General features: G+C 40.5%; 4 protein-coding genes across 8 annotated transcripts; 1 reads left to right on the top strand and 3 right to left on the bottom strand.

Annotated features, from left to right (window-relative positions):
• Positions 1-82: 82 nt before the first annotated feature.
• On the bottom strand, positions 83-3201 carry LOC132788878 (probable cytochrome P450 305a1). Its single transcript, XM_060796535.1, has 2 exons — positions 3002-3201; positions 83-1593 (listed from the first exon to the last, which is right to left on the bottom strand). Exons 1-2 carry the CDS (start codon positions 3093-3095, stop codon positions 170-172), a joined length of 1518 nt encoding a protein of 505 aa, XP_060652518.1. The 5' UTR covers positions 3096-3201; the 3' UTR covers positions 83-169.
• Positions 3202-3645: 444 nt separating this feature from the next.
• On the bottom strand, positions 3646-5705 carry LOC132788880 (protein cycle). Of its 2 annotated transcripts, none has more exons than XM_060796537.1 (5): positions 5550-5705; positions 5160-5234; positions 4614-5080; positions 4134-4560; positions 3646-4063 (listed from the first exon to the last, which is right to left on the bottom strand). In XM_060796537.1, exons 1-5 carry the CDS (start codon positions 5561-5563, stop codon positions 3802-3804), a joined length of 1245 nt encoding a protein of 414 aa, XP_060652520.1. In that variant the 5' UTR covers positions 5564-5705; the 3' UTR covers positions 3646-3801. The 2 variants fall into 2 exon arrangements, with proteins under 2 accessions (XP_060652520.1, XP_060652522.1); XM_060796539.1 differs by having other exon boundaries at positions 4614-5062.
• Positions 5706-5811: 106 nt separating this feature from the next.
• Positions 5812-13697, bottom strand: LOC132788882 (acidic fibroblast growth factor intracellular-binding protein). 2 transcript variants are annotated; one of them, XM_060796542.1, is made up of 8 exons: positions 13679-13697; positions 7275-7353; positions 6891-7209; positions 6715-6822; positions 6523-6655; positions 6364-6464; positions 6049-6303; positions 5812-5987 (listed from the first exon to the last, which is right to left on the bottom strand). In XM_060796542.1, exons 3-8 carry the CDS (start codon positions 7160-7162, stop codon positions 5909-5911), a joined length of 948 nt encoding a protein of 315 aa, XP_060652525.1. In that variant the 5' UTR covers positions 7163-7209; positions 7275-7353; positions 13679-13697; the 3' UTR covers positions 5812-5908. The 2 variants fall into 2 exon arrangements, with proteins under 2 accessions (XP_060652525.1, XP_060652524.1); XM_060796541.1 differs by lacking the exon at positions 13679-13697 and adding an exon at positions 7416-7448.
• Positions 7864-13586, top strand: LOC132788874 (deformed epidermal autoregulatory factor 1). Of its 3 annotated transcripts, none has more exons than XM_060796531.1 (4): positions 7864-8241; positions 9332-10160; positions 11141-11772; positions 11842-13586. In XM_060796531.1, the coding sequence occupies exons 1-4, from the start codon at positions 8164-8166 to the stop codon at positions 12010-12012; spliced, it is 1710 nt and encodes a 569-aa protein (XP_060652514.1). In that variant the 5' UTR covers positions 7864-8163; the 3' UTR covers positions 12013-13586. The 3 variants fall into 3 exon arrangements, with proteins under 3 accessions (XP_060652514.1, XP_060652513.1, XP_060652512.1); XM_060796530.1 differs by having other exon boundaries at positions 7864-8447; positions 9332-10151; XM_060796529.1 differs by having other exon boundaries at positions 7864-8447.
• Positions 13698-13847: the final 150 nt, after the last annotated feature.

Raw genomic sequence — 13847 nt, 5'->3', positions numbered from 1 at the left:
GATAATTTTTAAATCGATTAAATCAGAGTTGCTGTCAACTTGCTTCGTTGAAATTGCAGTTACAAAATACGTCCACAGTGAGTTGTTGTTGTCGTTGCTGGTTTATTTTCAATGTTAATTCAAGAATAAATGAAAAGCTTATATATATTTAATGGTCATTGATCCTTATTCACTCTCGCTTGACGAACTGCACCTTGTATGGCTTGGGCGTCAGTGTGATGCCCGGTTGGAGGACGAACGATGGCGTTTCGCCCGCTGGCAACACAATTCGAAAATGCTGCACGATTCGCACCAGAAATGAGAAAATGCAAGCGCGTGCCAAGGCATCACCCAGGCAGCGGCGTCGTCCCAAACCGAATGGCATAAAATACTCATCCTTGCAACACTTGCCAGCGCCATCAATGAAACGTTCTGGGCGGAACTCATGCGGCTCCTTCCAATGCGCCTCGTCCAAATGTACGGAACGCAAACTAATCAATATGGTGGCATTCCTGGGTATATCATACTGGCCCAATTTAGTGTTCCACAGTGCACGGCGTGGTCCCGTTATCGGTGTGATGTGAAAGAAACGTTGCACCTCCATAATGAAGGCGTCCATGTAATGGAAAGCTTCACGACGACTCAAATGAGGAAAGGCATCGGTCGCTTCACTTGTGTTGGCAGCCACCTCGTCATGTAACTGCTGCTGCACGTCCGGACGCATGGCCAGCACCATTAAGGCTAGATTGATGGTGTTGCTGGTCGTCTGAGATCCGGCAATAAAGAAATCCAATATGGTCATCACCAGCTGTGTCTCATTGAAGCTATTCGAGTTCTGCTTCTGCTGCTGCATCTCCAGCAAATACGCATAGATGAGATCGCTTTCAGGCAACTGCTCTCCACGCTTTTCGCACTCCAACATGCGACGTCGATGCTCGTTGATGGCCACCATGAAGAAGCCATGCAGCTCTGTATTTAGCTCCCTTATCAGATTGTAGCCGGTGCGATTGGGGGCCACATGACGCAGCCAGGGAAACTGCGCCAACAGCCCGCCGCTAATGTCAAACAGCCTTGAACGACGATTCATAAGCTCCAGCAGACGATGCAATGTGCTGTCCTTGGCGCTGGCAATGCGTTCGCCCGCAATGAGACACCATAGCACATTGAGCACACTTTGTGCCAGCCAATTGACTGGCTCGATGGGCTCTGCTTGTGTGGCGCTGAGCTGTTGCAGCAACTCATCGGCCTCATGCTCGATTTGCTGCTCCATTTGGCTTCGTCCGTAGCCTACGTGACGCATCTGCTTCATGGCAAAGTTGCGATGCTCATACCACAGCTGGCCATCGGTACATGTGATGCCCTTGCGCGTTCCCATGGTGCGGAGTCGCAGAAAGAAGTTGTCGGGCCGACCCTCGAACACCTCTTGAAGCTGCACCTCCCGCACCAGCTCGTGGCCCAGTGCGACCACCACGTACTCCTGGCCCAGCTTCAGACCAAGAAGCTGACTTTGATAACGCTTTGACCACTGCTCGAAAAGTTTGTGCTGACCTCCAGCTGCACGCGCTTCGCGGCGAAACTGCAGCGTGTTGCCCAACCAGGGCAGGAAGCCAGGACCTGGTTATGGGAAAAGACGGAAAGAAGAGCAAAGAAGTTAAGTATACTGAAGAGATTGAGATTGAATGCAATAAAATATAATGTACAACAATTTCTTGCTTAACAACTGAGAACGAAGCAATAAGCTGCTGAATAAAAAGGATTCCAGCAAAATTTACTTTTGGTTAGTTTTGTATAGTACCCTAGTATACATATTTTAATATTTTAAAAGGGCAGGATAATATTTAAAGTATTCTATTAATTTAAAACTCTTTGTTTTCATTGCAAGAGACGGAATTCTCAATATTTTACCCATCCAAGACTGCGGTGGCCAGTTAAAATAAAAAGTTTGTCATTAATTTAATTTAAATTAAAAATTAGCCTTTAAAATCGTAATCTACGAAATGTTTCCTCTTCGTCTATAAATTGTTATTGTTATTGTTTAAAATTTTTAATTGAAGATGTTCTCTTTCATTATTAAAAATATAATTAATATAAGAATCAAAAGATCGAATTCAAATTGATATTATTATGATAATGTAGTTGCTAGTGAAAGTTCTAGTGATAAGGCTGCATAAACGCGATGCCTTTACCTATCCCATTATCTATGGCTACTACAAGTACAAATTAAATTAAATGCAATCAACATTTGTTCAAGGATTACAAAGTAAATTAAATAAAAGCTCTTTATTCGCTAAGCGCGAGTGAGTCGCACGTTTTACTTTAATCTTATCGCCAGCACTATTTGGCACTACCGAAAATATCAGATGATCAGTAAATCAATAAATCGACTGTAAGAAATCTGTATCTAATGTGCCTGACTTATCGATAGATGTGTTATGTGTACACCGCATGGAGTAGTTAGTTTTAAGTTTTTCTTTAAATAGAATAATATAATTATGTTGATTAATTCAGTTGTATCTCGTAAGTTGCATAACCAGACTTGGAAAATGCATATGTAAATCAGTTGGGCGACAAGACACCTACTTGAAATGGTCTGACGAGGTGTCACCCATTAAATGGGGTATAATGTGTGACAATTTTATCAATGGAAAATCTAATTGGAATGCAACACGCGTCTCGTTTACAGTCGTCGCTGTGGGCTGCGGCCAGTTGACCATTTCCAGTTGGATTTGTGCTGGCCAATAGGAAACCCTGAACTAAACTGAACTGATTTGGGAAGGGAACGTGGGGCAGGTCGAGGGGACAAGCCGTATTCAATTACTCTAAACGATCTTTTATTTTTATTAACTCGAAACCTGTTGCAAAACTTTAAATAAACAATTAAAAAAAAAGTCGAATTTGTTTCGCTGTTTGAATATTACTTAATTTTAGCATTGCAAGAATTTGCTGACTCAAGGCAGCTCATTGAAAGAACTTAATAAACTCAATGAATTGATTGAATGAATAGGATTCAATTGGCACTCACCTGGTGGAAAATTCTTGGGGCGTCGCATGGATTTGAGCAGGGAATATATGAGAAAGCCAACGAGAATCGTGGCCAAAAAGATGAGGGCGCTCATCTTGTACGAAACGAATTACAAAAGTATCCAATTGAAAAAAATCAAATCAGAATCACAGCAACTTTACAACACGTCCGCACGCCTCGCTCACACTATGCCAACTGAACGCGAGTCCAAATGGATGTGCACAAACACGAGCGTGAGCGCACGAATACGCGCGAGCGCAGAGACTCACACATACACATGCACACTACTGTGGCCGGCTTTCATGTGTATGTGGGTCCATTCATTGTACGATAAAAGAGCGAAAGCAACAAAAACGCAGCTGATAAAAACAAATGCTGAGAACTATTGTTGATAACTGTTTAAAAAGAAGAGCGAAGAGAGAGAGAGCACCTTCACTCTCTTAAATGAAGCCAAAGGAAAATAAAATATAATTTCCTAAGCTGATCTCAAAAATTAGAAAACTTAGCAAGTTTGAAAATTTTGGATTCTTATACATATTTTTTTAAAAGTGAAAGAATAAACTATTTTCAAAAATTATATCATAAAATACAATTATCATAAAACTAGCATCTAAATAAAGAATTTTTGTTTAAAAGTTGTATATTTTTGACTTTATTTTGAATACAGGAATTAATGAGTTTCTATTTACACACAAAAATTCATCGAACGTGAAATATAAACTAAGGAAAGGGAATTTGTATGAAAAATATCATTTGAGAACCAAGTAAAAAAGGAAGATGCTTGGAATCAATGAATATTCTTAGAGGAATACCGAATTTTTGGCAATTATATAGTCGATATCATTTGTCCAGGGATTCTTAAAAGCTCGCCATTCGCTCTGCAGCTGAATATAACCATTATCCTTGCAACGAAAGCGATAAACCTGTGTGGTCACCTTCTCCTGCACCTGCATGACCATTTTGTGGGATTCGACCAAAGCGGAGATGTCCTCGTTGTGAAAATACTCGTAAAAACTGGTGCCCAATATTTCCTGAGGCAGAAAACCAATCACCAGTGTGGCACTAAAAAGTTAGAAAGCAAACTAATTTGATGAGCTGCAAAAATATGGGGAAAACAAGTTGCTCAACCTACCGTTGATCAATGAACAGAAACTTGCCCTCAGACGAATGACGGGATATGAAGAGCACATGTCTGATGTTAGGTTGATTATCCAGCGACGAGGGCATGTTGGAGTGCAGGACATTGGTGGGCGTGCGTCCAATGGCCACAAGGCAGGAGAGATTCGTTGTCTGATCATCGGTGTCGCCGTCCTGATCCTCATCCTTGATGGGTGTCCATGATTTTAGGTAACCGGTGCACTGTATAACCTGATACTTGTGATCCATGCTCAGTTTCGATTTGCGTTTCGTGGAGCTGCGTGAACTGGACGATGTGTCCGATTCCTCTTTGATTTGATTGTTCGTCGCACGCAGTTTCATACGACAGAAAAAGGAGCGACGTGCTCCCGGGCAAAGCCGACATAGGCTTTGCGGCACATCTGTCTTGACCGGTAACATGGCTGAAGGAAGAGTTGAATTAGAGATTAATTTGAAGAAGATTTTATCTACTTACTTTTGGCATCGATGAGACGTTCGCGCGGACACTGTTCCAGCGATGAGAGCTGCTCCTTCACCTTGCCAATATCCTTGGGGTGCAGCACATCAAACCAACTCTGGCCCAGCAGATCGGATTGTGTGCAATTCAAGACACTCGACACCGAATCGGAGACATAGAGAATGCGTCCACGATCACAGCCCACCACAAAAAGGAATCCTTCCGATGCCTGCAGTATGATCATCTTGAGTTCCTGATCCGATAGAAAACTGGGTCTATAGTCGCCACCATTGTAGGGATGAAGACTGCCGCGTATGCCACGCAGATGTTGCACAGCCATGCGCAGCACGGTGAGTTTGTCCAGCTTGCGTTGCATGGCATAGCACATGGGTATCATGGAGGAGAGCTCATTGATGTATGTGTTCATTTTATCGCGTCGCCGCTTCTCAATCTCGCTGTGATTTTGCCTAAGAAATGGATATAACCTTTGGTTATTTGAACACTCTTGTTATTATACGTTTATCAACATTTGCAGCACTCAATTTGTTCATAATGGTCTCATACTTGCGATTCTCATCCGATGTGCGCGCCGATTTCTCGTCATCATAAGTATCATCTTCCAGCTCCTCCAGATTTTCACTGCAAATGCAAAACAAACCATTAACATGCATAATTAACATTCATGTTAAGTGGCTCTGTTATGTGAGGGTAGCTTCATATGTTAACTGTCAATAACATTAACATATCGAATTGGAATCGCAAACCACCCCAATTATAATAATGAGGCAACTGTTGCTGCCGCAACCACTCGACAAACACATGTAAGCCACTTGCATATGTGTGTGTGCGTGTAAGTGTGCATTTGTGTGGGTAGCTCGCACACACACACAAATACATATGCAAGTTTAGATATTAGAATATTTGCAATTAATCTGCGAATTGCACTCCACTCACCAAAACTCTTGCATAACTTTACAACCCACAATTGCACGAAATTATTTATTATTTGAAACTTGTTTTGTTTTTATTTGTTGTTTACAAACCGACAGCAGCAAATAAACACGAACTCGACAATTGACAAAAGTATCTGCAATCTGACCAACTGTCTAGTCGAGCTTTCCCTGTTGAAGCTTTAGCGCATGTCTGGTCACACTAAGCGGCGTTGCATCGAAAGCTCACTGCACTCGGTGTGTAGCTTATTTTGTATTTTGCTTTTGTTTTTGGGTCAAATTAGTTTTTTTATTCTAAATGTAATTTTATGCTAAAATAAATATACAACAAATTATATACAAATAGAAAAACACAAAGCTTAACTATATATGATACATTTTATCTAGACATATGGTTATGACCTGCATATAACGATCCCACAAACAACGTGTCTCCTGATCTCTGCAAAGCAAATAATAGTTTAATTAGTTACACATAGTTACACTAAATCTTATTAGCTTACCGGGATATTTCCAAGTCCAGGACGCTTTGCGTTATGGAAGAAAGAAATTTGTTAACCTGATCGTGATTCCAACCATTCTGACGCCAAGGCTCTACCAATTTTTCGCAGAGATCGACGAACAGATCGCGTAGCTCACGATTACGGTGCAAATTGCAAGCGATAGTGATAAGAGCTCGCCAATAAGATCGAAAATTGCCATCCAACTCGTGAAAAGCACGCTCTAGCAGCACCGGCTTTAGTCGCAAACAGACCAGGCTGCAATCAATCATTATTAATGTATATATATATAATATATATATTCCTTAAATTGCTCACTGTTTGATCTCCTTTTCCTTGTCCAGCAGGCAGCGAAGTTCACGCAAATCAAGTAGAAATTCCTTGTCCATTTCCGTATCATAGTACTCAGGACCCGTGTGCTATTATAAAAGAAAATACGTTATATATTACAGTTTTTCCGAATTTAACACTATGTACCTGATAGGTATATGTCCAATAAATCATTATCGAGTGGGAGCAGGTTAGCAAATCGCTGAAACTCAAGTACTGCAGTTTCTTTTTTGACGTCTCGAAACGCAGGCAAGCCAGAAACACAATACATGCATATTTTCTGCAATTATGATAAGTGAACATTAATATATCTATTAATACTATAAGTAGATTATTTACTTGGCCAGTTCGTTTGATATGAAGAAATGTTGCTTTATATTGTTGGTCAGAGTTCCTGGTAGTTCTTCCACAGCCCTGAAGATGCGCTTTACATTATCAAATTGACGACTATTGGACGAAAATAATGATATAAAGAAAGTCGTGGTAACAATAGGAAACACTGTCTGTATACTTGCCGACAAGATTTGAGTTTAACACAAGTTTTCTCGCCAACCTCATCGAGATCCTTGCGATAACGCGAAGTTAGCTTCTTGCCCAGAATTTCACGGGCAACAACATCATCAATAGAATAATATTTCTCGATGATCAAATCACGCGTATGCGGTTCCAGTTGGAAACACGATTGCTCCATCAATTTGGTGGGTGCATGCAAGTAAAGTTCAATCAGCGAATATGTGCGATAATGATCCAAGACATCTGACGCAATTAGATCAATGGGCGCACCCATCGAATGTCCAAATCCCTTTTGTTTCAAATAACATACTGCTTCACTAGCTGTTGAATTGAGGTAACAATATAAGAATGAGTAAGGTCACAAAAAGGCGTGGATAAAAACCTACATGAGAAGCCTTCAATCCATAGTTGATAAATTTCTGGATCCACCAGCGTGTAGTTACTTATAAACACGTCCACATCTGCCTAAAAACGTTTATTAATTATTAATTTTAGTAAACATTAAGCTGATTAGAAAAAGACCTCACCATGTTTGTTTGTTATTATTAGATTATGTATCGAATACAGTTGGGAACAAGTTCGATAAGACATTGCATTTGAAGTAGCGATACATTTCGATAAATTTGAAAAAATGTTAATTTTATTAAATAAATATTGCATGCATACTTGTATAATTAGCGTAATGCTGTCACAATAACATTAATATAACAGTTGTGTTAACATTCGATAAATGTTGGCACGCTAGCACATGCCGCATAGAATTAAATTTATATCCCTCAAATAAACGCATTGCCCTATTATTTTTAATAAAATTATTTCATATTATATATTAATTTATTTTATTACTTGAACTTTATTTACATAATTTTTTTTAAATTAAATAATAGATTTTGTTTACTTTTTTTCGATATGAATTGAACTAAAAACTCATCGAATAAATTGATCGAGTAGTGAAATTTTTTTTTGCTCAACTATCGGCCTTATCGATACATCGGTGTGTTTCTTATATCGCTGAGGATATCAACTTTTAAGAAATGTAAAAAATGTAAATTGCAACATATAAATTAACTGTAAATAGCCAAAGGCAACGTGCATACAATACGGATATCAGTGTAAATGCTGTGCGCGCCAATAAATTGGGAACGCAACAAGAAGAGCCGCAACAATAACAACAACAAAACCAACGACAAACAGACACACATCGTTGTCGTTTGTAGTCGTCGTCGCTGTCGTTTGTAGTCGTAGTCGTACACCAATTGCAATTGCAACAATTCGATGAACAACTTTACATTCATATCCAACAAACAACAACAACAGCAGCCGCAGCAGCAGCAACAACAACAACAGCAAAAGGCAAGCAATAAAAACAGAAGAGCAAGAAGAAGCAACAAAAATTATTATATCGCGTTGTTGTGGTGGTGCAGAATATGGAACAGGATTCCACAACTGAGCTGCATTTGAGCAGAATACGTGAAGTGAAAGATTTGGCCGCATTAACCGACGACGTGCGTGATGTTGTGAAAGAAGAGGTCATATTAGAGAATCACCATCATCATCAGGTAAATCAACACAACACCACAAAACCAACCAACTACTGAGAGCTTCCATTCAGCTCGTTCGGTTCGTTGGCGGCAAAGAGGGTGGTTCGTTTTGATTCCTTCGTATCCAACAACCACAACAACAACATATCACATCGTTTTACTCGTCTCGTTTCGTTTCGCTTCGTGTCTCTGGATGCCCGCGCAGTCAACGCGCAGTTGTCGAACGCGCTGCCTAAGCTTTTGCGTGTATGTGTGCGTCTCTGAGTGTATGTGTATGTGTATGTATATTGGCTCTCTGTAGAACAAGTGGTGCGCTCGTGTGTGAGCGTGTTAGTGTGAGAGTGTGTGTGTGTGGGGGGGCGGAGAAGGCGGCGCAACAAAAATGCGCGCGATGCTTGCGCCCTACACGACCCACTAGAAAGCTAAGGCTAAAAGCCCGCCACCACCAGCAGAGCTCCACTCGCACACACACACACACACATACAGAGACGCTCACCCTTCCTTTTGGCCCACAATACCATCACTACCACCAATTGTCAGACAACCCACAAGGCGCAAAAACTCCCAACACACAAAACGTCAGAATTTTGTGTGTGGCGCACAAATTGTTGTGTATACCGATTTTCATTTTTCCCATGCTGTGTTGTTTACTTACACAAACGAAATTTTCTTTTTCATTTCTCTCTTTCATGTATTATATGTGTGTGCAACAAACAAAAATCTATTCGCGAAATTCTATTAAAATACGTGCATTAAAATGATGTTGCATTAACACACAAATTCAACGACGAACGTCGGAACGACGAAACAACACAACCGCAACAAAAAATACCAACAATCCTTCGGAACGCATTCGACTGCGACTCCTGCGAACTTCTGTGATGTGCGCTATGGTAATGCAGTTGGATACGAAAGTTCGCATGGTCACATCCTCCTCAAACGATAATAGCGGTAGCGGCGGCGGAGGCGGCGCTGGTGGAGCAGGAGGCGGCGGCAGTGCTGGTGGAGGAGGTGGCAACGGCGGTGGCGGTGTTGTATCAGTGCCCGTTTCCCTGCCAATTGGTTCAATGATAACTGGTACGGCCTTTAATGTGATTACGCCCGATCAGCTGCCGCACTTTAAGCCGATGCTGTGCGTCGACAACAATGGTTACCTGTCCAGCGGTGCGGTCAGCATGGGCGGTGACCTTAAAACGATTGTCATCCAGCAGCAACAAACACAACAGCAACAGAGCGGCAACAACAATGCTGGGAACACAAATACCACCGCCACAAATACCATTGGACTGAATCACGATGGCTCTGGTAGCAATAATAGCCATGATAGCATGGGTACGCTTGACCAAACGGCCGGCGGTGGTGGCGGCGGTGGCAACGGTGTCGGCGGCGGCGTTGGCGGCAACACATCGGGCTCCACGGGCTGGGCGGAAACCACATCGAGCACCCAGCACATGGAGGTCTTCCAGATACGCTGTAAAACCACCTGCGCCGAATTGTATCGCAGCAAACTAGGATCGGGCGGTCGTGGCCGGTGCGTCAAGTACAAGGATAAATGGCATACGCCCAGCGAATTTGAGCATGTGTGTGGTCGCGGCTCGAGCAAGGATTGGAAACGTTCCATCAAATATGGCGGCAAATCGCTGCAGTCCCTCATCGATGAGGGCACGTTAACGCCGCACGCAACCAACTGCAGTTGCACAGTCTGCTGTGACGACGAAGCAGGTGAGTCAGGTGAGAGTTTGCATACATACATACGTATATCACAACATCTACGACTACGAATGTCCTCTGTGAGGGTAACCACTTTAACCACGTCACCCACTCATTCAACTAATCCAAATCCTTTAGCTAATTGCTGCTTTTTAATTTATGGCAATGCTAATGGGAGAACTCTTACTTCTATGAAATGATTAAGCGAAGCTACTGGATTACTATTTTGAAATGGGTCTGAAAAACTACTAGATCCTCTTAATTTTTCTGAGAAGCGATACACAAGTTAATAAGTGAAGAGATCCTATGAAACTCTTGGATAATTCTTATAATTTTGAAATAGACAAAGTTACTAGATTCTTCAATTTGGACAATGTGAATGTGATGAGCGCAAGAAGTGCATCGATTCTTTTTTATAATGCATCAAAAGTTGATAGATCATTTTATGTTCTTTGAGAGTAACTTAATAAATCCCATATTGATTCCTTTCATTGTTTGTGAAAGCTCTACTCTTTACTTCGTTGAAGAGGGTCGAACAAAGTTCAGAGACATAAAAGGGGATTATTCTAAAAAGCGAATAGATGCAGTTTACATTTTTTTTTCTTATTGTTAAAAAAAAAAATACTATTGAGTTATAAAGACCTATTTTCTATTCTATATTTCTCTATTCACAGTCTTTTAAAATATTCCAATAAGCTAAAGCGGCCCTAAGATCCAAGAAATCTAATAGACTCTCTCTTCACTTTCTTTCAAAATGTTCTAATTAGCTTTCCCTTCTCTCAATTCTATTGCTGTTTAAAAAAAGGCTTATTGACTCGGTTTACTTATTTAAAAAGGGTCCCGAAATCAATTCATTTCCAATTGCACTCCGATTGGAGATGCTTTCCTAGCTACACTTGCATCTACAAGTCTTTGCTCTACTGCTGTTTCCATCTATTGCCTATTTGCTACAATCGCTCAACATTGTAATCCGCTTTCATCATTGCAATTTCTCTTTACAGCCTCCGGCCCTGTACGTCTATTTACGCCGTATAAGCGACGAAAGCGAAATCAAACGGATCTCGATGTGGAACCGGGACCCAAACGTAAACGCAATACGCATAGCAACAATAATAATAATAACAATAATAGCAACACCAATAACAACAACACCAGCGGCAGCAGCATTAACAACAACAATGTGGACCCGACGCAAGCGGCCGCCGCCAGTGTCGTCGATGAGAACAATATGTTTCTTGCCGAGGACAATATCACGTCCAAGGATGAACCATGGGCGGCGCTCAATGACAGCTTAGACACCTCCACCGAATTGGTTGACCAAACGCAAATGGGCAATCCGTATGAGCGTGAAACGTTTGTCGTAAATATTAACGATACCGGCTCCATTGCCGTCCTGGACAGCAGTCAATCGATGAAGAACATTGAGCATGTCTATTGCACCATGGTCAAAGCGACTGGCGATTTTAAGCGACTGCTCAATGAGATGAAACAGAACTACGAGCGACGCATCGAAGTGCTGCAAAAGGAGCGCGATGCGGCGGTCAGTGCGATGCGTGTCCAGGTCCACACAGACATTGATGATCCCAACATATCGGGCTCATTGCATGGTAACGAGATCATCTCAGCCAAGAAGGTATGGCTTTGGACTATACTATTTGTCTAGCTCTGTACTAAAAGGATTCTTTTAACATTTCATTTTCAGTGCGCCAACTGTAATCGGGAAGCGTTGGCCGAGTGCTCGCTGTGTCGAAAGACGCCGTATTGCTCGGAGTTCTGCCAGCGTAAGGATTGGAATGCTCATCAAGTGGAGTGCGCAAGGAATCCACAAACGACAACGCAACAGGTCATGTTATTGATCGATGATCAGTCCTAAGCAACGTAACGAATTGTACATACAAATTTTACTACTAATTAAATATATGATTATGCAAGGCTCCACCCCTCCAAATCCAAATTCCAATTCGCCCTTTGACCCACAAAAAAACCAAACCCTACAGAATAGCTAGTTCCTCCAAATCAAAGTTATCCCCTGTCCAACCAGATCCTTAGAATGCCTTTCCCCCATTAGACTTATGTCCTATAATAATGTAATTCTTAAACGTACATATTAACTACATAAATATATATGTATATATATTTATATATACATTTTACTATCGATCGTAGAGCAAACAAAAAAAACAAAAACCTAAAAACCAAAAAAGGAATAAGAAACCAATAATCAGAGAGTTTGTAGCAAGCGTAAAAATCAAAGCAAGCATCGACTTGACCTAGCATAAATGGATAAAGTTTTAGCTACGATTTGATAGAATGCAACAACCACAAAAGATCCGATGAAAATCCGAGAAAGCAAAAACAAAAGAAAAAAAAAAACCAACCCAACAAAAGAAAACTTAACTTGTAATTCAATTTAAATTAAATTTATAAATAGTTGCAAAGCGCATAGCATTATAACACAACACAACCGAATGAATCCCTCTCTCCTACGTCCCCTGTCCCCTGTCCCCATCGTCCTGATCCTTTTCCACAACACTTTCCTTACTGCTTGACAACTTTTTGCATAAAAGAAACTAAACAAAAAAAATACAAAAAAATTCAAAAACAAAATGAGAAAAGGAAAACCAAAATGCGAGGGATATAAGCAGAGTTGAGTTAAGCAGATTAAGCAGAAATACAATACATATTCGTCTATGTATACATTTTTCATTAGACACTAAGCACATAGTTAAACTTTTAACATTTTACGATTATAATTTCTATATGGATCTACTGCCCGTCGTTACAAGCATCCAATAAAGATTTCAAAATAATAAAAAACGAAACTAAATACAACAACAAAAATACAAAAACGATGTGAAGAGAACCACACACATACATACAAACACACATAGAAACGTATATTTATTTATAAATAATTGACAAACAATTTCTGTGTATGTGTGTGTGTGCATTTTAAGTGTCGTTTTACACCAATTTTCCACAATATTTTCCATTGTAAAGTTCTTTGTCGTCGTCCCCCCATTCGGATCCTATTCCTCCTTCTCCCCCGTCTCCACCTTAAGCAGCTGTAACAATTTCTAGTAGTCTGTAGTCCATATGCAAATACATTCATATATATATACCTATGTATGTAGTATATATCTCTATATACACGTATATATATCTTTAAACTAGCTATATATTCCGGTTCACACACAGATACAACAACAAACAGGACACACACACATACAGACCACAGACACACAAACAATCACATCCACTCAAAAAAGTAAATCGAGAAAATCGCTTACAGTGCAGAAGATTATTTCGAATTTGAAATCTTTGTTCTCAGATGTCTGTAACGCTATCGGAAGAATAATAAATACACCGACACACCACACAACAACAAACACCTCTATACACACACACACACACACACACACACACACACACACACACAGCAGACAGAGAATGCTGAATTATCAATGCGATGATTGAAAAGATTTAAGAGAAAAAAATGAAGAAAAATATATACATACATTTAAATGTACAACGCTTACTTTTTGTCGTATTCTTTGTTGATTCTTCTATTTGTTTTGAAAGTCACTTTATTTTATTTGTGCCATAACTATAGATATTGTTGGCTCTTTCAAAAGGTAAGTACAATCTGTCAGATTCGAAAACGTAGCCTACTTTTTGGTGTAAGACATTCTGCTCTGAAGTCCTGAA

This window comes from Drosophila nasuta, chromosome 3 (genome assembly GCF_023558535.2).
Source record: "Drosophila nasuta strain 15112-1781.00 chromosome 3, ASM2355853v1, whole genome shotgun sequence".
NCBI lineage: Eukaryota > Metazoa > Arthropoda > Insecta > Diptera > Drosophilidae > Drosophila > Drosophila nasuta.
The sequence above is the reverse complement of the archived record's forward strand: the minus strand, read 5'-3'. Positions and strand labels throughout refer to the sequence as shown.